General features: G+C 42.9%; 1 protein-coding gene across 1 annotated transcript; it reads left to right on the forward strand.

The window, feature by feature from the left end:
- The first annotated feature begins 5 nt into the window (after window positions 1-5).
- CYP4V2 (cytochrome P450 family 4 subfamily V member 2) lies at window positions 6-20,407 on the forward strand. The gene is made up of 14 exons (XM_071743347.1): window positions 6-867; window positions 3,463-3,525; window positions 4,680-4,742; window positions 4,849-5,232; window positions 8,001-8,113; window positions 9,934-10,019; window positions 12,202-12,392; window positions 12,820-12,889; window positions 13,835-13,961; window positions 15,376-15,567; window positions 16,966-17,068; window positions 17,417-17,551; window positions 17,716-17,895; window positions 19,570-20,407. Exons 4-14 carry the CDS (start codon window positions 5,022-5,024, stop codon window positions 19,743-19,745), a joined length of 1,584 nt encoding a protein of 527 aa, XP_071599448.1. The 5' UTR covers window positions 6-867; window positions 3,463-3,525; window positions 4,680-4,742; window positions 4,849-5,021; the 3' UTR covers window positions 19,746-20,407.
- Window positions 20,408-21,684: the final 1,277 nt, after the last annotated feature.

A 21,684-nucleotide genomic window follows, 5' to 3' on the forward strand; every position in this document is an offset into this window, starting at 1 on the left:
AGTTTCTTCAGAAATCTTGGGTCAAAGATGACAAAATATTCAAAATTCACATTTAAATCTTCTTCAGAGATATGTCCAAAATGTAATTTCTATCTCAGAAATGCTCCCTCCTCCACTACATGGACACTGACATGAATACAGAGAAATGATGGCAAAATGTGTCCCTCACCATCTTGTGGCATTTCATGGCAACCCAGGTCTTAAATTGTGGACTAAATGAAAAGATGAATATGTGACAGTTTGATTCTGTAACAGCTGAAGTGGGAACCACACACTGGAGAGCGGTTCATCATCTAGCACTTTGTGAAAGAACAGATTGCCAGGCACTGCAGAGCCATGGAATTCTGTCACTGGGCTTCTGAATGGAGAGAAGAGCAGAGCAACAAACATCTGCTTCTGAAACTTAGAAGGAAAGGAAGGATTCACTCATCAGTAGAGCTGCAAAAGGGTGCCCCCAGGTGGCAGCAGAGAGGGAAGAGGAACGTTTGCTGACTGCCAAAAGTATTTTAACACTTCTTTTGATCAGTTTTTGGGCACCTGACAGTCATGGATGATCTGACATCCTGATGAGCTGGATAGAGGTCTTCACTCATTATTTTATTTTTTCTTGTGATTGTGGAACTAATTATCTCACTTTGCCTGCACACCCAAGTATTCATGAAGCCTGCCTGTGCACCAGAAGAGTGTTGAAGTGAATGACTTTGTAAATCTGGACCTCTAGGATGATGATAAAACAGCAGCTGCTATGAACTGGCCTGTGTACTCACTTGGATATAATCTTAAAGCATAGAAGAAGGTTCAGTGAGAGCTGAATGAGGTGTTTGGTACGTACTCCATTCCTCCTTTATCAAGGCTGAAGAACTGGAGGTAGGAACTTGTCTAGTGGCCAGTCTAGCACTTTAAATAGCGAGAGGTATTTGGGATGTGTACTGAAGGGTCTGCAGGGAAGATAACTGAGAAGGTTTCCCAAGTAAAGGGCAGGGATTTTCTCTTTTTGTCTGGGTAGCAATTTACAGAAAGTCACTTGCTGCTGTTTTTAGGCTTCTCCTCACTTTTCCCTTTTCTGCGCAGTACGAGGTCTGGTACCAAAAGGCACAGATGTTCTTGTTGTAAGGTATGTCCTGCTCAGAGACTCCAAGATGTTTCCTGCTGAAGAGGAGTTCAGGCCTGAGCAACTCTTCCCTGAAAAATTGTAAGGAAAGGTATACTTTCCAGATGATTAACATTGTTGATAGTTTCTTTGTAGCCATCCTTTTGTAGCTGATGTCTCTGGTTTCACTAAGGAGTGATGTGAAGAAAATTTCACCTCCATTTTCTCTGTCAGTCTTGCAGTGGTTTTGCATTAAGCTTTTCAGCTGGGTGTAGGCGGCAAAGTGTTGGCAGCAGGGTTGCTGCTCAGGTTGCCTCTGTGAGAAATGCTGCCAGTTCCAGGCTCCATCACAGACCTTCTGCAGGACATAACTGAGCCTAAAAACCAGGCTGGTTGTGTCTCTGTGAAAATGATTTAAGGGCAACCCCTCCAAAACCCAGGCGGAGGAGTTCTTCATATCTTCATATCTTAAGCTGACCCTTTATTCATGCTCCATGACCTCTGGCTTGCCTCGTGGTGCATAGCATGCTGCTAAATGTTTTCTTCAAACATGGTGGAGTTAAGCAAGGAGGAACCCTGTAGAATCTAGCCAAACCACTGAGCAATGGACAGAATCTCCACCTGTGACTGTGCAATGGGTTGCAGCCATCTAACTTGGGAGTATGCATTTCCCCTGACACACAAATGATAAGCACAGATGTGATCCCTTGTTAGCTGCTTAGTATTAATGACAGCATTCCTGGGGAGTTATCAAAATAGCTTTACAACAAGAGGCTTTGTTTGGGGAACAGGTGGTGGCCCAAGTTGCAACCTGCTGTGTTACAAAGCATGTTACTATCCTGGCATGCATCTTCCTGGAATGGAAGATTTTGATTTCTTAAAGGGACAGCAAAACTTTTGTATTCTGTTGATAATTCATTTGCATAAAATTTGATGTGAAAGTGTCTCAAATGATAGTCACTAAGACCAGGCTGCAGAAACCATTGCAAGGCTGAGGTGAACTTGACAGAGCATTGCAGCTATCTGAAAAACAAACGTATCTGTGGTCTTTGTCTCCCCAGTGCAGTTAATCTTTTTTACCTGTATGAGGAAAGAGAATCCATAGAAAATGGAGTCTTCCACAAGCTTTGGGCTTAGAAGCCTAAATTTTTGGGCTGCAGTCGTGTGAAGTTCAGCATCGGGCCCTAACATTCCACTGAGGATGGGGTAGATCTCTGGGCTGGTGACTGCTGGTGCTGTCTTTTCAAATGGAGACATGCTGTGGTATATTTTCTTTGTGCAGGTAATCACTGTTGTGGACTGCAAATTGACTTATTTTTTTCAGTCCAAGCTTTCTATAGAAAGTTTAATCACGTAGTAATTGTGTATGTTGAGAAAGAGGGAAAGTCTTCTGAAGAAAAACCCTCCCTAATGGCAAATTAATTGTAGTCATTGCTAAGGTAGCCACTGGTTAGTCTTTCTTAGTCTGGATGCTGTGTGTTTTTTGAAGTATGTCTTTGCTGAGGTGAAGGACTAATGTAAAGAGTACACCACGTTTTTTCAGTTCTGTATTTTCTCTTTTGTCCTTCTGTCATATCAGACCCATTTTAGCCTTGCTTTGCTGTTGTTTGGTTTTTTTTTTCCTTGCAATAATAATGATTTTATTGGCTTCAAAGCATCCAGACCTGTACTCTCGAGAGCAGCACAAGCCTATGCATGTGGGCTGATGTTGCCACCTGACAAGGTACGTGCCTTCTGTCAGCGTGGCAGATAGGCTTCCAGTTAGGTGACTGTAGATTTGCACTGTTACACACATTCACAGAAGCAAAGATTCATGAGGAAGGGGATGCCTGCTGAAACCCAATACCAACCAAATAGCTTTTTGTGTGAAAAAGGAATGCTAATCACAACTGGTAGAAGACTCCTTTCCTACAGAATGTCCTCCAAGTTTTATAATGTTAGTGAGTCTTGGTGACATAATTAAGCCTTAAGAGATGCCAGACCTCTCATTTCTTCTTTCTGGGATATATCTTTTACATCTTATTCCAGCATAGTTGCTGCTTTTTGTTAGGAGCAGCTTCACCATTGCCAGCTGCTGGCAGGATTTTGTAGTGCTTGTTCTGCTGTGTTCCTTATTGCTTTCCCTGTGGCTTTTCTCCTTGTTGCTGCTGTTTCACTGTTTTTTACAGTTCTTCCTGCTGAAGAAATTATCAGCAGTCAGAAACACAGATTTTGACTTAAATCAAAATTTTCCTCTTCATGTAATTATCAACTCCATGAGGCAAAATACTGCAAGGTTTTTATAAAGAAGAGCACATAGTTTCCCAGCTTATTTTCATGTTGTGAAGGCGGAAGTAAAGTTTCTTAGTCCTTTATGCTTGCTTCCTTTCCAGGATGTCACCTGAACAAAAGAGATGGATTGCAACATAGCTTGCCTCATGTGTTTACAAGACAGAGTATGTATCTGCTAATTTCTGTCATAAACCATTACAAATAACAGCAGGAGTAGCAAAGTTCAATTGTAGCTGTTTACTATCCAGAAAAATGCAACAGTCAGTGTTCGTGATAAAGTGGTTGCTGGGAGACTACAGAAATGAAATGCCAAAATTTACTCCCCTCTGCTGCCAAGGGTCATCAGCCCTTCCTTAGCTTCTGATGTTCTGAACTTTCTCTATTTGTGTTTCTTATCATAGAATCATAGAAAGTTAAGGGTTGGAAGAGACCTCGAAAGATCATCTAATTCAAATGCCACCCTGCCAGAGCAGGGTCACCTACAGCAGGCCATATAAGAGCACGCCCAGGTGGATTTTGAATGTCTTCAGAGAAGGAGACTCCACAACCTGCCTGGGCAGCATGTTCCAGTGCTCTGTCTTAGTTTCTTTATTTATGCTGTTTGTTTACTAAAAATGCTGGTGTAGTCAATTTTGGTACTAAATAGGGGAAAAAAATTACCATTGCTATAAGAAGCTTCTATGGTATATTTAGGGGATGAAATTTTGTAAATTGGGTTTGCGTCTTTCTGTCTTCACTATTCATTTTGACCACTGAAGAGAGGTCTGTGTTTGACCACAAGGTTTCTAATCACTGAATGCTTTGAGAAGCGGGTGCTAAGCAGCCCTGCACCACCGAGAAGAATCCCTGGTGTACGTCCTGAGGCAGGAAGGGCAGCAGGGTTTGTGGCAGGTAGCACCACTTTTACCCAAACACTTTGCAAGTTGTGACACGTCCTGGTGCTGCCAGTTGTGTTGCTGGCACCTGTTGGGCTGTGACTGAGAGTTTAACAGTGAGATCAGCAAAGGAGAGCTGAGCAGAGAAGCATCAGTCTGCTTTGCAGTGCTGCTCTTGATCGTGGGTCCCTATGGGCTGTGGTTTGTGTAACCCGTTTGAATCATCACCCCAACTTAAGGAAGGTGCTCTCCATCCAAAGCATTTGAAACCCTTCATGCATCATGTTAGAGAGCACTGAAGCAGTTTTGTATGGTAATGTGGTGGTTTTCCCTAAACATCTGAAAACAGATGGAAAAAGGCAGTGTTGCGAAAACCCATCCTCCCCAAATCAGGAGAAAGGTGTTTTTTCTCTTGACAGTGGTTTGTGTCTTTTCTTTCTGAGGTATTGCACAGGCCTGTGGAGAAATTCCTCGCTCTTCCCTTGAGTCAGGGTAGCCAAGTGGGGGTAAGGAAACGGCACTGTTCCCTGCGGCCGCTCTGCTGCCATCAAGTACTTGCAGGCAGCCTCTCTGCGTGTCTGTGTTTTATATCTTTGTTTATTTTCCTGGCAGTAAGCTGTGTCCCGGGGCCTTGTGACAGCTCCGCCTCCCGCTCCTGTTGCCCGGGTCGCGGCGCACTCTGCTGGGGGAGCTGCTGCTTTGCGGGTGCACTCTGCCGGGGCAGGCAGAGCCCGGAGCAGGCAGCTGAGGGATCAAGGCTCGGAGCAGGAGGCGGGAAGGCGGCGATGGAGGTCCTGCAGGGATCCGCTGCGGCACCCCAACTGCTGCACTTGGGGTCCAGTGTTGCCGCTTTGCTGTTGGTGATTGTGGCTGCGTGTGCCCTGCCCTCCCTGATGGCTTACTGGAGGCAATGGAGGATGATAAAGCCGATTCCCGGTGTCAGTCCCTGCTATCCTGTGCTGGGAAATGCTCTACTCTTAGAGCGGGATGGAGAAGGTAAGGGCAGCTGGAGAGGTCCCTGCGCTGCATGGGGCTTTGCTGGAAGAGCTGGTGAGTTGCTTGGGTGGTTGAGCTGGGGAGGGGTTTTGCCATGGGCTCTAGGTCTCTCGGGCTGTGGGCTATCTACAGAGAGGAACTGTGAGAGAAATGGGCAGCAGAGGGGAAAGGAACTGCGAAAGTGCAGGGTTATTATCAAAGATTAGCTGGAGGATCAGTCTGGTAGTGGCTTCCAGATGCTCTTCCTGGACTTGGACCTGTTTCCAATTGTTGGTGAGATAGAGCATGGACACTGTGGAAAGCTGTGGGACAAGGGGGCAAGCTGGGTGATCTTGCAGGAAGTGCTGTTTCACAAGACAAATACTGAGTCCCTCTGTCTACTAGCTGCATGTGAAGAAGGCTTTTAGATTGGGAAGAAATAAAACTTTTGTAAACAATGATCTTCCCCAAGTGAGCATGTGCAAAGAACTTCATCAGGTTGAGTTATTTTTGGAATTAGCTGTGCCTTAGATTTATGCATTAGCTACAAAAGAATTTGCAGCACATTTACAGTACATCCCTCAAAAGCAAACGTTTCTGTGCTTACATTCATCAGTGGTACCTTTTTGCCAGGTGCTTGAGAAAGCACAAGGGTGCTACATATTCCCTTTCTGCTAGGTAGTTGGTTTTGCACAGGAGTACATTTCTTTAGGAATCTGTGGTATGAAAGCAACTCTGGCTGTGCTGTCAGACTCCAGACTCTTCTGTGTGTATTTGTGATGGCCGTGTACAGTGGGCTGCCCTGTGCATGCCTGTTCCTGGCTCTGCTGCCAGGTGTGCCACTGGAAGAGAGCAACTGGGCCATGGGAATATGGTGCAGCCAGGGACAACTGCAGCACCAGTGTGCTTATTGCCCAGTGCTGACACACACACATGGTCTGTTCACAGGGGTATACACTTACCTGTTTCCTCTGGATCCATCCCTGTTCTCAATAGAGATAGGAGAAAATGTGACCCCTAAAAATAGGTTTCAGAAAAAAGGATAAGGTTTTGTTGCATCTGGTGATTTTATTTATTGATAATAGTAGGCAAGTGCTTGAAAATTGTGATATTTTAATCACAGCAAAGTTTGGAAAAAAATATTTTAAAAGCACCAAAATAGTTGACACTCATGACTTTTGGGTGGTACCATTGTAACTTCCCCTAAGTCTAGGAAATGCTGTGTTTGGGTATCTATTAGGAAACTATCTTGTTCTTTTCCTTCTCATTTTTTTTTTTTTCTTTCCCTTTGATTTGGGGACCTTTGAGTTTTCAAATCTGCAGAGTTGAAAATTCAATTATTGCCTCCCTTGAAGTAATTTATTGTGTTATCTGGTTTCTGAAAGGGCAAAGGCATTGAACATCCTGATAGCAGCCACCTCCTGTAGAATTGCAGAATGAACCTGATTACCCTCTGTGATGAGGTAACTGGATATGTGGTCAAGGGAAGAGCAGTCGATGGTGTTTAATTTGACTCAGTGAGGTCTTTGATACCATCTCCCATGCTTATGCATAGCTAAACTGACAACGTGTGGACTGGGAAATTAGATAATCATGGGATCATAGAATGGTTTTGGTTAGAAGGGACCTTAAAGATCACATAGTTGAACCCCCTGCCATGAGCAGGGGCATCTCCCATTAGACCAGGTGGCTCGAAACCATTTCCAACCAGGCCTTGAACACTTCCAGGGTGGGGGTATCCACAACCTCCTTGGGCAACCTCTGCCAGTGTCCCCCCACCCTCAAAGTAAAGAATTTCTCCCTAATACGTAATCTAAATCTACCCTTTTTCAGCTTGAGACTGTTCCCCCTTGTTCTATCACTACATCCACTTGTAAAAAGTCCCTCTCCAGCTTTCCTGTCTGATTGGAGAACTCACTGGATTGCTGAGCTCACTGGTATGAAGTCCAGCTGGCTGCTGGACAATAGTGGTATCTCCAAGGTAACTCATGATATAAATAATCCTAGGAGTCTTTGTGCAACTAGAGATGGGGACATGAGCTGCCAGATCCAGAGTGACTCTGCAAGTGGTGACTTACCCTTCAGCAAGGGTTCTAAAGGGAGAAGAATGAAGTTTAATTCTAGAGCAGCCAGCTGTCTATACTTGCATACCATCACTGATCATTAGGGCTACGAGAGACTGAGATGATTTAAGCATGTTGGAATAAGAATTAATTTGTTTGCAGAGAAACAGTAGTAGTATAAGAGGTCAAAAGACTTCTTCAGAGGTGCAGCTATCAGCAAGCAGCCATTTCTAATGATACTGATTCTTGCACAATGCTCTGCTATTGCTGTGCATGACAGCACGTGTGTGTGCACCACAAATGTAGTACCTGTCACTGATGTCTTAGATGGTAAAGGCTTGGTGCTGTACTTGGAAAGGAAGGAAACATCTTGCTTACAGCATTTTGGCTTGTGTCAGGCATGCCAAAATGTAACCATAGCCCTAATAAAGTTTGATTTGGCTCTACTGGTGACCATTGCAACACAGAAGGCTCATGATGCAGTGCTTTGAAACAGCTTGAATCAAACTGCCTTACAGAGGGATTTCTCTAGAATAGAGCATCTTCAAGAGCGTAGCCATGAAGAAATGCTCCTACAGTACAGCTAATAGGTAGGTGCAAAATATGCTGGTCATAGTAGCAAGAAAAAAATACAATAGAAACGGTGGAAAGCAGTTCATTAGAGAAGTCTTGCTTACGTAGTAATAGCTCCTTTAAAAAAATTGTCATCTGCTTTTTTTATTCCAGGTTTTTTTAAACAAATACAGACTTACGTTGAAGAGTTCAGAAGTAGGCCATTGTTCAAACTTTGGTTAGGACCATTGCCTGTCATGGTTTTGTATCACCCTGACAGTGTGGAGGTAAGTATGTTTGTCTACTGGCAGGCAAAGCAGTGTCCAATCTGCTAGTTTTGATTCTCTCAATGTAATTTTTGCAAAAAAGGATCTGGACTGATTTTACTTGAGATTTTCCTCTGGCCCGATGCTAAAGAGAGACTGAAAGTAGAAGAATATAAAAAGCCCAGTCTTGGAAAAAAATAAATACTGAAGATTGCCAACAAATGAAAGCAATGGGTTTGTGTGCTTTATGCAAAGAAACAACTTTGTTAGTTTTATTTTTACATGAGTGAAAGCTGTTTCTCCCAAGGCCAGAAAGGAGAAGATGACACCACTGAAATAAGGGTAGAACATTATGAAATTCAGGTTCAGTGCTTGTGTCTGACTGAATTCTGCATGAGAACTTAATGGATCTGTCTTGATACTATAAAATGTAATCTTTAGTTTTGCTGCTGACAGTGAAACTGGGAACTGGAAAAAGAGAGCTGTTTCTCTGTTGATGGTTTTGATGAAGGGATGATACTAATTGTGAGTTTGGTTAAGACTGGAAACCATTATGTTTTCTCTGAGCTATGCCTCAGACTTTGTAATACAGAATTATTTTTTTTGGAAAGGTGTGGAGAGTGGGAGTGATAGTTTTTTAGTATTTAATTGTTTCTCAGGGCTAGGATATTTGATGAAAGACTTGAGTGTGTGAACTCAGTGTTCCCCCCCTTGCTGCAGTTTAGGCCCAGCCGGTACCAACCAGGCCTCTCCTCACTGCCCATCCCCACTGTGGGACAGGAGGAGAAAATCCACCCAAAGACTCCTTCAGTGAGACAAGGACTGGGGGGGTTTGCATTCCCCAGTTACAGCACTGGGCAAAACCAGATGGACACAATTTAGGAAGAAAAAACATAATTTAATCTATCAGGAGAAAGAGAAAACATGACTAGATTTAATACCTTCACCCCACCTCTCTGTTCTTCCTGGGCCCGATCCCTTCACTGCTGCCTCTCCCTCAGGGCACAGGGGACGGGCAGGGGGGTTTAGGGTCAGTTCCCCACACGGTGTTTCTGCTGCTCCTTCCTCCTCAGGGGGAGGACTCCTCACATTGTTTCTCCGCTCTCGCGGGGTCCCTCTCATGGGAGAGTCCTTCATGAACCCCTCTGACATGAGTCCCTCCCACAGGTGCAGTCCCTCAGGAACTGCTCCAGCCCAGGCTGCACACAGTCATGGCTGCCTCAGGAGCAGTCACCTCCTCTGGGACCAGGTCCTCCATGGCTGCAGATCCATATCTGCCCCTCTGCATGATCCTGCACAGACTGCAGCTCTGCATATGCCCACTGTGATCCTTTGGGGGCTGCAAATCCACGTTTCCCACCATGGTACTTCAGGGACTGCTCCACTGTGGTCCTCCATGGGCTATGTTGGGGCAGCTGCCATCTTGCCACAGGCAGAAATCTCTGCTTAGGCAGCTCCTCCCCCTCCTTCCTCACTGACCTTGTTCTCTTTGCTCTGACATTTCTTTCACCTCCTCCTTTCTTCTGCTCTGCAGGTCTTTATTTCTTTATTTTTACACTTTTGTTTTCCTTTTCTTGAATATGTTACTTGCAAAAGCACATCCAGCTTCCTGTATCTGCTCTCAGCAGCATCTTGCAGGAGCCACCTCAGTGCCCCCCCCCACTTCCCAAACACCGCTGCACTAACCCAACACACCCCTATGTACCAGGTTTTATGGAAATATTGTGCATTTTACTACAGTGTTTTTGTGAAGGAACTTGAGGTTTTGTGAAGTAATCTCAGCTGAAGAAATCTCTCTCCACCTAACTAGTGACTTTTTTTTTTTTTTTTTTTTTGGACAGGTTATTCTGAATAGTTCAAAACATATAGAAAAATCTTACCTATATACATTCATGCATCCATGGCTGGGCACTGGACTCCTGACAAGGTATAGTGAAATGTAGATGCATTGCCATCTTTCTGAAATTCATAGGCTATATAATAGGAAGAGAGCTTGTTGGTCAAGATGCTGTGAGTGTCTCTGGATGGAGATTTAGAAGTCTTATTCCTTGTAATGGTCTTAGTTCCTCTTTAACAGCTAATATCCAATAAAAGTCATAGAATCATTGAATGGTTTAGGTTGGAAGGGACTTTAAAAATCATCTAGTTCCAACTCCCTCTGCTTGGGAAGGAACATCTCCCACTAGGCCAGGTATCTTGATGTCCTGTCCATCCTGGCCTTGAGCACTTCCAGAGTACATTCACAACTTCTCTGGGCAGCCTTCCAGTATATACTTCCATATATACTTCCAGTGTATCACCACCCTCACAGTGAAGAATTTTTTCTTTATATCTAATATAGATCTACCCTCTCCCACTTTAAAACCATTATCCCTTGTCCTGTTGCTAGAAGCCCTATTAAAAAGTCTGTCCCCATCTTTCTTGTAAGCTCCCTTTGTATACCGAAACACTCCTATAAGGTCTCTCCAGAGCCTTTTCTTCTCCAGGCTGAACAACCCCAACTCTCTCAGCCTGTCCTCCCAGGAGATGTGCTGCAGCCCTCTGATTATCTTTGTGACCCTCCTGGGCTCACTCCAGCAGCTCCATGTCCTTCTTGCCTTGGGGCTCAATAATTGGGCACAGTACTTCAGATGGGGTCTCACAAGAGTGGAGTAGAGAGGGTGAATCACCTCCCTTGACCTGCTGGCAATGCTGCTGGTGATGCAGCCCTGGCTATAGGCTGGCTTTTTGGGCTTCGAGTGCACCTTGTTGGACCACGTTGAGCTTCTCATCAGCGAACACCCTCAGGTTCTTTTCCTCAGGGCTTTTCCAAATACGTTTTCTGCCCGACCTGTATTTGTGTTTGGGATTGCCCCAGCCTGCATGCAGGACCTTGCACTTGGCCTTACTGAACTTCATGAGGTTGGCATGGGCCCACCTTTCCTTTGGCATTATCTGTTTCTTGGCAAATTTGGCTATATTTTTACTTTTTGGTCCAGAGCCTTCAAATGAATGTGAGTTTGGGGAAGTTGTATCCTCTGGCAAGTGGTGTCATTTAGTCTGCAGTGCTGCACACTGGATATTTTTAACATTGATGTGTGTGTCGAGTGGTTTGAATGTGGCAGAATTGTGACTGTGTGTATCACTTGTCTTAGCTGGTGATGCTGCAGATCAGTAGAATGGGCCTAAGGCTGGTGATGCTTTGGGGTAGGATGGGAGAGTATCTGCACCTTGTCCTTCTTTTCCCTCATGAAGTGGAGGTTCATCAGGTATGAGCCTGGGTAAGAGCACAAGTCAGGAGTGGACAAAGGGAGGAGCAGTAATTTAATGGTCTGATGTTCTCCAGTCCCGGGTCTGTCAAAGAATCTTTGGTCTGGAGGCTGCAGATATTCAAGAGTCAGAGCAAGCTGAGTGTAGGGTGGCTCCAGCACCTTTGTGCCTCTCCTGTGTTTTCTGCAAGAAGGTGGTCCCCATGTTAGCAGTGGAGCTTTGTTGCTTGTTTGGGAACCTCAGAGGTGAACTGATGCTTCATGATGGAATCACAGTATTGTGAAAGCTAGGTGTGATCATGTGGTGTGGCATGTGCAAATTTATGTGAGGGGATTAGAAACGGTTTTTATGCCGAGTTTCATTCATGGCCCTTAAGACAGTAATCAACATGAAAGTGCAGAGTAGGGCAGGCGTGTGTGTAGTATCTGTGGACCCTACTTCTCTGCAATCCTTTTTGCCTGGTCAGTGGGTGAAGGCTGGCACCCCTGTGTGATTCACAGAAACAGTGAGGAGTTGAGGCCTTGCTGTTGTATAGCCAGTTTGTCCTATAGATGGCTTCTGCTCTATCCCTATGCATTGGGCAGCCAAGAAGCTGTGTTGCCTAAAGGCTTGTTGACACCTCCTTTTGTTGAGAGCAGCTGTAGAAATGGTGGCTTGTGCTTCAGAGGTGCGGGAGCAAGAAATATTTCCATTTTACTCTTCTTGAGGAATTTTGTGGAATGTTTGAAGGATCATGTACAATATGTCTACCTGTGAAGGTGTTCCAGTCTGCAGTTTTTACTGCGTGCTTCTTGTGATGGTGAGGGTTTTATTTCTCACTTGGAGTTTTTAACCCTCCCTTCTCCATGTTAATTTCACAGCACTGGGGACAAGTGGCGGTCACGTAGGAAGATGATAACTCCCACATTCCACTTTGCAATCTTAACTGACTTCCTAGAGGTTATGAATGAACAAGGAGGTATTTTGTTGGAGAAACTTGAGAAGCATGTTGACAAGGAACCATTTGATATCTTTCTGGACATCACTCTGTGTGCCCTTGATATCATTTGTGGTATGTACTCTTCTACTCTTCAGTTATTGTGGTGGGGCTATGAATGATGCAGAGGCTCATGAGTACAGCTGTATCATGCCTCCATGACTGCGGAGCCAGTTGAAGAGGAATGTCCCTGTGTATTGAGTGAATGCATTTCCATCCTTCCAAGGCCACCCTTTTCCTTAGTGTATCTTGTGAGCTTTTGGGCAGGTGAGTTTGGGGGATGGCCAGGGCAGAGGTAGTAGTCTGAAGTGAGGTCATGTTGAGGAGCAGGGTTCTTGAAAATGGAAATACTAATGAGGTCATAACCTGGAAAGGGTATATTCACCCATCAAAGGGATGGTGTGGTGACAGTCAGAAACTAGGAGCAGTAGTAATTCATTGTGTATAGGCACACTGCATTTCACTTTGCACTTGTGAATCATTGATCATTTCTTCCTTCTAGAAACGGCAATGGGCAAGAACGTGGGTGCTCAGCAGAACAAGGATTCTGAGTATGTCCGTGCTGTCTACAGGTAAACAGAAATTTTCCTTGGCCACTTTGTAGTTCAGGATTGCTCGTGTCAGGAAGGAGAGCTGGAAGCTCACAGATGGAGGTAGAAAGAAAGCCAAGAAAGCAGGAAAAAATCCTGCAGATTTTGATATATTTTCTCATACGAGCATATGCAATGGGAGGTTGAGGTTTTGATGAGGTGTCAGTTAATCCATTGATACAGGACACTAGGCTGGTGTGTCAGCCTAGATGAGATGTAGCTGCTTGTGGCATCTCACCCCTAGCCCTTGGGGTTCTCTGAGACAGATGTATTACAAAAAAAGGGATGGAATTTGAGGATTTAATTGTGATCTGCTCCTTGACCTTTCCCAGATTGTCCTGCAAGTGAGTTGTAATAATTACTCCTCAGTCTTTCTGCAACAAAAAGCATGTGCAAGAACTGCATATCAATGGCAGTCAGCACTTCCAAATGCAACCTACTTGTGTTTGAACAAACCTGAAATCTCATGTTTTTTCCTTTAAATGCTTTTTGTGTGCCGTCTAGCATACATGTTACCTGGACAGTCAAGTAGGTGTTGGAAGTCTCAGGGCAGGTATTTTGGAGCCTTGGCATGAGTAGTCTTTTTAGCATGTAAATGTCTTTTCAGCATGGTTAATGGAGTGGGATTGGACTGGTTGACTTAATGTCTGTTTCAAGAGGATTCTGACTAAATGAAATCATGCTCTCCATCTCAGAGATCGATACTTAAAGATAGGAATTGTGAAGTTGGGGCAGGTGACAAATTTTGAGATGGTTTAGATCAGAAAACAAATATGAACATACTTTCCTTGAGATGTCTTGTTTTAAACTTACACAATTGTTAAGTTCAGCTCCACTGGGGCATGTATAACTCTTTCTATAGTTCTTGAAAGTGTGCTGCTATAAATTTGGTTTCTGCATTACACAATGTAATTGTTGTGCCCCTAGGATGAGCGATCTAATCCAACGGCGACAGATGAGCCCTTGGCTCTGGCCTGATCTTGTATATATGCGGTTAAAGGAAGGAAGAGAGCATGAGAGGAGCCTCAAGATCCTTCACAGTTTTACAGATACAGTATAGATTCTTACTTTCTTTTTTTTTTTAATGGTACATTGTAGTTGTTGGAGCAAAGTTACACACTCAGTAGAGAGCTTCCAAATGAGGGTGAGGTTCAGCCTCCCCTTGTACATATCTACTAAGAGGAAAATTATCTCTCTTTTGGGATGCCAAGGAATTCCCTGAAAAGATGAAAACAGCTGACTTCTGTGTCAGGAGCTCTGTCATATTTAAGTGTTGACACATTTTGTGCTGTGTCAGACTGTGCAAGTAACACCCCTTTCTCTCACCAAATGGTTCCTATGCCAGTGGCCGCCCTTCCAAAGCTACTGTTAGGATATTACTAGAGAGGCTGCTTTCCCTGAAATACAGGTATGTACACTGTGATGTCATTGTGTCAATGCCCACAACAAAGGAAATAATCTCTGAATTTTCACTACATATAATAGCCCGCAATTACTCTGCATTGTTTTTAAGTAGTTGATGTTTTGCTTCTTTTTATTGGGATTGAGAGAGGCTCTTAAAGGGACCTACAGTAACACTTGCTGTCTTCCCATGCTTGGTTGCTGTACTGAATATGTGACAAAGGAACAGTAAATAGTAATATCACCTCATGTAGTGCTGAGAGAAAGCACTGGAACAGAAGGTGGCTCAATGTGGGACTCTCTATGTGTAAGTCCAGTGAGGGAAACTCATTTCATGAGCAATACACATTTTTTTCCTGTTCAGAGCTTCCTCTGAACAGGATTGCGTACTCTAGAGCCTTTATTTTCTTGCTGGGAGCCATACCAGTTCATTGCAGAGTTTTGTTTTGCTGTTACAGTGGTGGTGACAGCACAAAATCTGTCTGTCACGAGGGCTGTGGTTTGACCTAGAAAAGGGAAGTTCAACCATTGCTCTCATACTGAAGAAAATTTGGAAATCTTTAGCATAGTGGTTCTAGATGTGTTAGGTGTAGTCCTGAGGCAGGGTTTTGGGGTGCCATTGCTTCTCTTCAATCTCCTGGATTCCCCAGAGGCTGGGGATGTGATCCTTTCCTTAGTTATTGCGTAGTTTACAGAATATCTTATTTGTGATCAGTGTTTTCAAGTTGTGGTGATATTTTTAAATTCACTATTGCTAGTGTTGGCATTCATTATTGGCTTATTCTAGGTATTCTACATATATTTACATAGTCTGACTGTCTTTTTGGTCACATAAAGGCTATTCAAGGTTCAGTTTGTTGCTCGCAACAAGAGCAGTTGGTTGTATTTCACAAACTAACACAAAAAGTCAGTTAAAGTTCATGAGTTAATGGTAACAGCTATCCTAACTCAATCATGTGGACTGCTACAGGTGGATGTTTGTTTTAATAAGCTGGAGAAACGTTTGTGTTTTAAACTGTCCACATGTGCTGCATGCATCATATCTAATGCAATAGTTCTAATTTCAGGTCATTGCTGAAAAAGCTGCAGAACTCAAAAACACCAAGCAAATGAAATGTGATACTGATGGCAACTGTGAAGAAAATGGCTTCAGAAAGAGAAAAGTTTTCCTAGACATGCTGCTGTGTGCAACAGATGATGAAGGGAATAAATTGAGCTACAGGGACATCCGTGAGGAAGTGGATACTTTCATGTTTGAGGTACCTAAGGAACATGTTGGTTTGTTGCTTTTTTTGTTTGGTTTGATTTGTTGGTTTGTTTTTTTTTTTTTCTGTTGTTTTCCCAGAACTCAAGATTCACCATTTGCAGGTGGTGACTCCTCCTTTTCTTAACTAAGGAGGTTGCTTTTAACATAATTTTAGCCCTGTAAGCCAAGAGGAAATTTCTGTAGGATAGAAGCATTCGATCCAGAATTGTGTGCCTTGGCAAAGTGTTGGGCATTACAGGTGGCAGGCCCTGCCATGCAAGCAGGTTCTAATGCAAGCTCTAATAAGAGCTTAATGGCTGATGTGGGCCATGGACTGTCAGCTCCTGCTGTAAACCTCATTAATGCTAAAGGGAGCTCTAAATGGTTTCATTGTTCATTGTTTTGATTTTCATTTTGTCAGCTCTCCTCACAATTTGTCCTTTGTCATGTTGGCTGTAACTTCTTAGTTCTGTCATCAACTGTATACTGTCTTGTCATGTCTGGTTCCCTGTCCAGTGAAGGGTCTACACAAGACTAATACAATTTTTTTCGCACAATTCCATTAGGTAGACCTCAACTCTTTCTCAAAAAAGCATAAATCAGAGCTATATTATTGCTGTTGTAGTCTAGACAAACTCTTCCATGCTGGATTTTGAAGAGATGCAACATTCTGAACTATACAACAGGTGTGCTTTTTTAGTACTGTGATCCTTTCTTGGTCAACTGTTCCCTTTTCTGTTTCCCTCTTTTTTTGTGTGTTTTGGTTATTTGGTGTTTTGTTTTTTTTGTTTTGTTTTGGTGGGTTTTTTGGTTTTTTTTTTTTTTTTTTTTTTTTTTTGTTTTTTTTTGTTTTTGTTTTTGTTTTTGTTTTTTTATATTTTTTCCTTTCTAAATTTTATGTGGCACTGAGAACTGTAGCAGCTGATTCCCTTCTTGTAGGAAACCAAGGAGTATTCCTTCCTATGGCCCCTGTACTGTGTCTTCATACACCCTTTTTTAGGAAGTTTTATAAAGGTTACAGATTGTGTCTGTTGTCTCTCTGCTGCAGTAGTTGTTGGTCCCCTAGACTGGACAGTACAAAACCAATGAGTAGGCATCGGATTCACTGCCTAGGTACTGATAGTTCATGCATCTTGTGGGAGACAGAGGAGATGAATTGTTCCTTGGATTATCTCAACATTTTTCCCTTTGGTCAGTTTTCAGGCACCTAACAGAATGATGGGTCATCTTACATCCTGATAATTAATGAGTTGGATGGAGTTCTTTACCCTTGATTTTATTTTTTTTCTTTCTTGTGTTTGTGAAACTAGTAATCTCACCTTCCATACTATCTGCACTCCTAAGTATTTATGAAACCTAACTGCACAAGGATAGTCTTAAAACAAATGTCTTTTTAAATCTGGACTTTCAGGGCCATGATACAACAGCAGCTGCTATGAACTGGGCCCTGTACTTACTTGGACGTAATCCTGAAGCCCAGAAGCAGGTCCACAGAGAACTGGATGAGGTGTTTGGTATGTTACAATTCCCTTCTTCATTGGGGTTGTGGTGTTGATCACATTTGCACATGGGAATGTGGTACATGATAAGCTGAGATGTAGAAAGGGAGGTAGGATCATGCTTTGTTGGCCCTTCTGGAGCTTTCAACAGCTAGAGGTGCACGGGGTGGGTGCTTGAAAGGTCTGTAGGAGAGTACAGACAACCTTATGTCTCTGAGTCAAGTATGCAAGTCTGATGTATGTGTAGAACCCTCTCCTCTGTGATCTTGGTATGTGATGAGAGTTCCTGGAGGGAGCTGGGATGAGTTTGTTTAACCAAAAAATAGGTAGTTTGGCTTTGCTAATCCTCCTATTTTTCCACAGGCAATACTGAACGTCCTGTTACAACGGATGATTTGAAGAACCTTCGATACCTTGAGTGTGTTGTGAAAGAAGCCCTTCGACTCTTCCCTTCAGTTCCAATGTTTGCCCGTGCCTTAAGAGAGGATTGCTGTATTAGTAAGAAGTGTCCTGTGTTTGCCACTTTTTGTGCTGATAGCATCACCTCAGTGGAGGGCTTTACCAAGCAGAGGGCAGCACTGCCTTATTTTTGACTGTGCTCTTGTGTATAAAAGGTCACTTGCTCTTGTTTTGACCCTTCTCCCTTTCCCTTTTCTCTTCAGGAGGATTTCAAGTACCAAAAGGCACAACTGCTCTTGTCCTAACTTATGCCCTGCACAGAGACCCTGAAATCTTCCCTGACCCAGATGAGTTCAGACCCGAGAGATTCTTCCCTGAAAATTGTAAAGGAAGGCACCCGTATGCATATGTGCCCTTCTCAGCTGGTCCCAGGAACTGTATTGGTAGGTGGCTGAAGAGGAAGCCCTTCAAATGTGACAGTGCTGCTTTTGGTGTGGTAAATGTGTGGCAGCTGTGAGTGTATCAGAAGCTTTAACCTGCTGGCTCCTTGTCTCATGCCCTCCACTCAGATTCTGGGCACAGTCTCCCCTGCAAGCGAGGTGCTTGGGCTGCCATGGTTTGATTCTTCCCAAGGGTTTCTTTTCTTCTCAGGAGCCAATGTTGATCAGACTGGTGTTCCCTCCTCACTGTCGGTGCAGCCAGGCAGCATTTTAATGGGCTCCTATGTTAGGACAGGAATACTTAAAATTTGTCATCCTTGGTGCTGGCAAGGCAGCATGAGAGAAAGCGAATGTCCTGCACTTGTTTTGCTCTGGAAACATCTTGTCTGCCAATCTCATGATCTTGGCTGGAATGCATGTTCCCAAATACGTATTCTGCAACTGAAAAATTCTTTCCCTCTTTCTGAGACCATTACTGCTCTGGTGTTTTCCCTGTCATCCCAGCACTTGTTAGCTTTTCAAGTGTCACTGATTCACCTGACATTTATCTGTGCTTAGAGAAGAGGCATTATTTTTCACATTGCAGAACACATGGAAGGGCTGTCCCTGCACTGATCTTAAGTGAAAATAAGGAACATTCAGCAGTTGCCAAGCCATTCACAATAATAGGAAATAAAACATCTTTGGGGATTTTGGTTCTGTTTGTTTTCTTTTGTTGTTCTTTCTTTCTTTTTTCCCTCTCTCTTTTTTTTTTTTTTTTTTTTTTTAATTTGCCTCATTGGATACAAGTGCCTTTTCCATGAGAACAGCAGAACAGATATTCCCATTTTCCAAAAAGGAATCTAATTTAATATTACATTTCTAGCTGGTTCTTGGACCAGGACAGGACATGTGCAGGAGAGGTGGTTTGTTAATCCTGTGTACATCATGTTCATCATCACTGTGCACATGTGTACAGACATCCACCTGTGCCTATTACACAGAGACTGCAGAAAAAATTTTGGGCACTGAGTTCTATGTCTTTTTCCCTTTTCAGTTTAGTTTGAGTGAACTGCTTGCATTTTGACTTGGTTTTGTTTACCTCTATTTCTCTGTTCTCTCCTTTCCTCCTCCACCTTTCTTTGAAATGTTAATTGAACTTTGCCTTCTCTGCTACCAAATCATCAATCAGTGGGTGTGTGATGCTTCGTGTTCACTGAATAAAGGTCTTTCTGTAATTCTCTCCAGTTGTATCTCCTTTGCTTACTTCTACATATATAGAACAGTGGGATTTGCCTCTCCTCACAGTTGCTGTGCTGCACTTTCTCTTGTGCTGCTCTTGTCATCCATTCCCCCCTGCCTAGGCCATTTGAGAGATGTGACAAGTCTGCATTTGAGTTCCATGTATAGTGTTGGCTGTTTTCTCTTTGGTCTTTGAGTTTTGTGTACTGTGGGAAGGAGGGTGTGCTGTGGATTGTCCCAGGAAGGCCAGAGTTGTCATGCAGAGAGAAGTGCTAGTTTCAGTAGTATCTCTGTGACCTATTTTGACCAGTTCTGTTTCCAAGACAGATGCACAGTCCTTGCTGTCCTGTGTTCCTGTGAGGTATAACTGTGAGCATGCAAATGCAGCAACTGTTGATGCTACCTGACAAGAACATGTTCCATCTTTTTTTTCTTTTGCTGCCCTGTAACTCTCAGGTCAGCGCTTTGCACTAATGGAGGAGAAAACTCTTCTAGCCCTCATCCTGCGGCGCTTTTGGGTGGACTCATGTCACGAGCCAGAAGAGCTTCGTATAACTGGAGAACTGATTCTTCGTCCAAATAAGGGCATCTGGGTTAAGCTGAAGAGAAGGCCAAACACTGGATCAGAATGAAAGGAAATTCAAGATTTCATTCTTCAAAAAACACCCAATATATGAGACTGAGATATGTTTTAAAATCAGATTTTGATTGCAGTCCAGCATTGTGTTGAAAGTAAGGTTGTTACTGATCATTTCATTAAAGATGTTGTAATAGCCCTAAATTGCTCTACTTTTCTAGTACATGTGAACTTCATGTTGTCTCTGAAGTGCAAGTCTTTAAATATCAAATCTTGGTGCCTTATCTACTCTGATGAAACTATTCTCTTGCAACAGTACAAAACCCCTTTAAATTATGGTAGTGATGGAGTGATCTGGTTATGTCCCATAGCATTTGTGAAGTAACAGATGGTCTCAATCTTTGTATAGTTTTCAGGATACTTTAGTTCTGGAAGGTACAAGTGATCAATTCTTCCACTTGGCACGTTTTTTTCTGTTTTGGCAATAGCTGCATCTGTGAAGACAAAGCAGAAATCTTCTGATAGTGTCACTCCTTCTTTGTAGCCATTTACAGTAGTTCTTTAGTCATGAGTGCTCTGAATTATTTTTTAGCAAAGTGTACCATATGCATTAGCCTATGTAATCATACCAGGTGTGCAAATTACACACAGGATTTCATAATGGCAGAAATACTGTATTGTTACAAATATTGAGAATGAACTTCTACCATGCCTCAATATGGAATGTAATTATGTCTGCAAAAATTGCATGCCTGGATTCAGGTAAATTACTGATGGATAATAAATTCTTATTGTCAGTTCCTCTGGGGTGATCAGTCAACCAGATTTTACAGTTAGTTGAAGCTGAAACAATGAGCCAGTCTGCTTTTGCCTTCTAGGGCGCTGAAGAGAATAAATTACTAATTGACATTAAAGAGGAATTACAGTGATGGAATGAAGCTCTTGTGAAAGTTTATGGTTTTACCTTCAGGACAGATCAAAATCTTCCAACAAGCCACACAGCACTGTAAGCACTGAAGAAGCTGATGATGCAAGACTAAGCTGAGGTCCTCTAGCTGCCCTTTACTTCTACCCAATGCTCTGGCACTATTTTTGGCTTCTGTGCACTGCCCCAATGTGACCCCTGGTCCTCACCAAGAAGGGTGCACTCCGATAGCCACAATTTGGCTTATGTGCTGAAGCAACAGTTTCCCTTGTCACCATGGCTGCTGGTGGGGTTTTTAGGTGTGCTATAACCTTTAAGGTTGTTCTGGGGCTGTGGGTGACCTGCAGAGAGGAATGATGGGTTAAAAAGCTGGAGGTCAGAGCTGATACGACTGTGGGCTGGTTCTCCTCTAGTGATTGATGTGCTCTGTAAAGTAAGAAAGGAGTAATGTCATTACTCAGTTTGTTGATCTTTACAAATTCTTTACTTTTTTTGTTTCCTTGAGCCCTTTTAACAACACTCAGTGTTTTAATACTTGGGATACTGTTGTGGTTCGTAGGACATGTGAATAGTGAGACAATAATTCCTATGCTTTCCAAGTAAACTAGAGGTTTCCTTGAACATGCCAAATTCTTTAAATTTTGATAAACCTAGGTTTTACCATTTTCTGATGATCTTTTAAAGAGAGGATTGAACTGCTTAGTCTACATAAATCAAATATTCCTTTCAAAGAGGTTTCCTTGATAGTTAATAGCAAGAGTTTAGGTTTATAGGGCTAGTTGTAAAAATTATTTTCTTTATGATAAGGTAATTTATGATAAGGTAAAATTTTATGATAAGGTAATTTATGATAAGGTAAAACTTTCAAGATTACCTCCTTACATGAATTCAGATAAAACAAATTACATGTTTTTGTTTCTTTTTTTTTTTTCTGTTCCATCTGTTTTTTGGAAAAAACAATTATCTCCACAAAGAGGTAATTTTATGTGACATCTCAACAACTATTATTTTTGCTTGTGCTTTTTTTTGTATGATAACTTCTTATGTAGTGGGTTCCCAAGTAAATTGT

Source organism: Heliangelus exortis, chromosome 4, assembly GCF_036169615.1.
Source record: "Heliangelus exortis chromosome 4, bHelExo1.hap1, whole genome shotgun sequence".
In the NCBI taxonomy this organism is placed as follows: Eukaryota; Metazoa; Chordata; class Aves; order Apodiformes; family Trochilidae; genus Heliangelus; species Heliangelus exortis.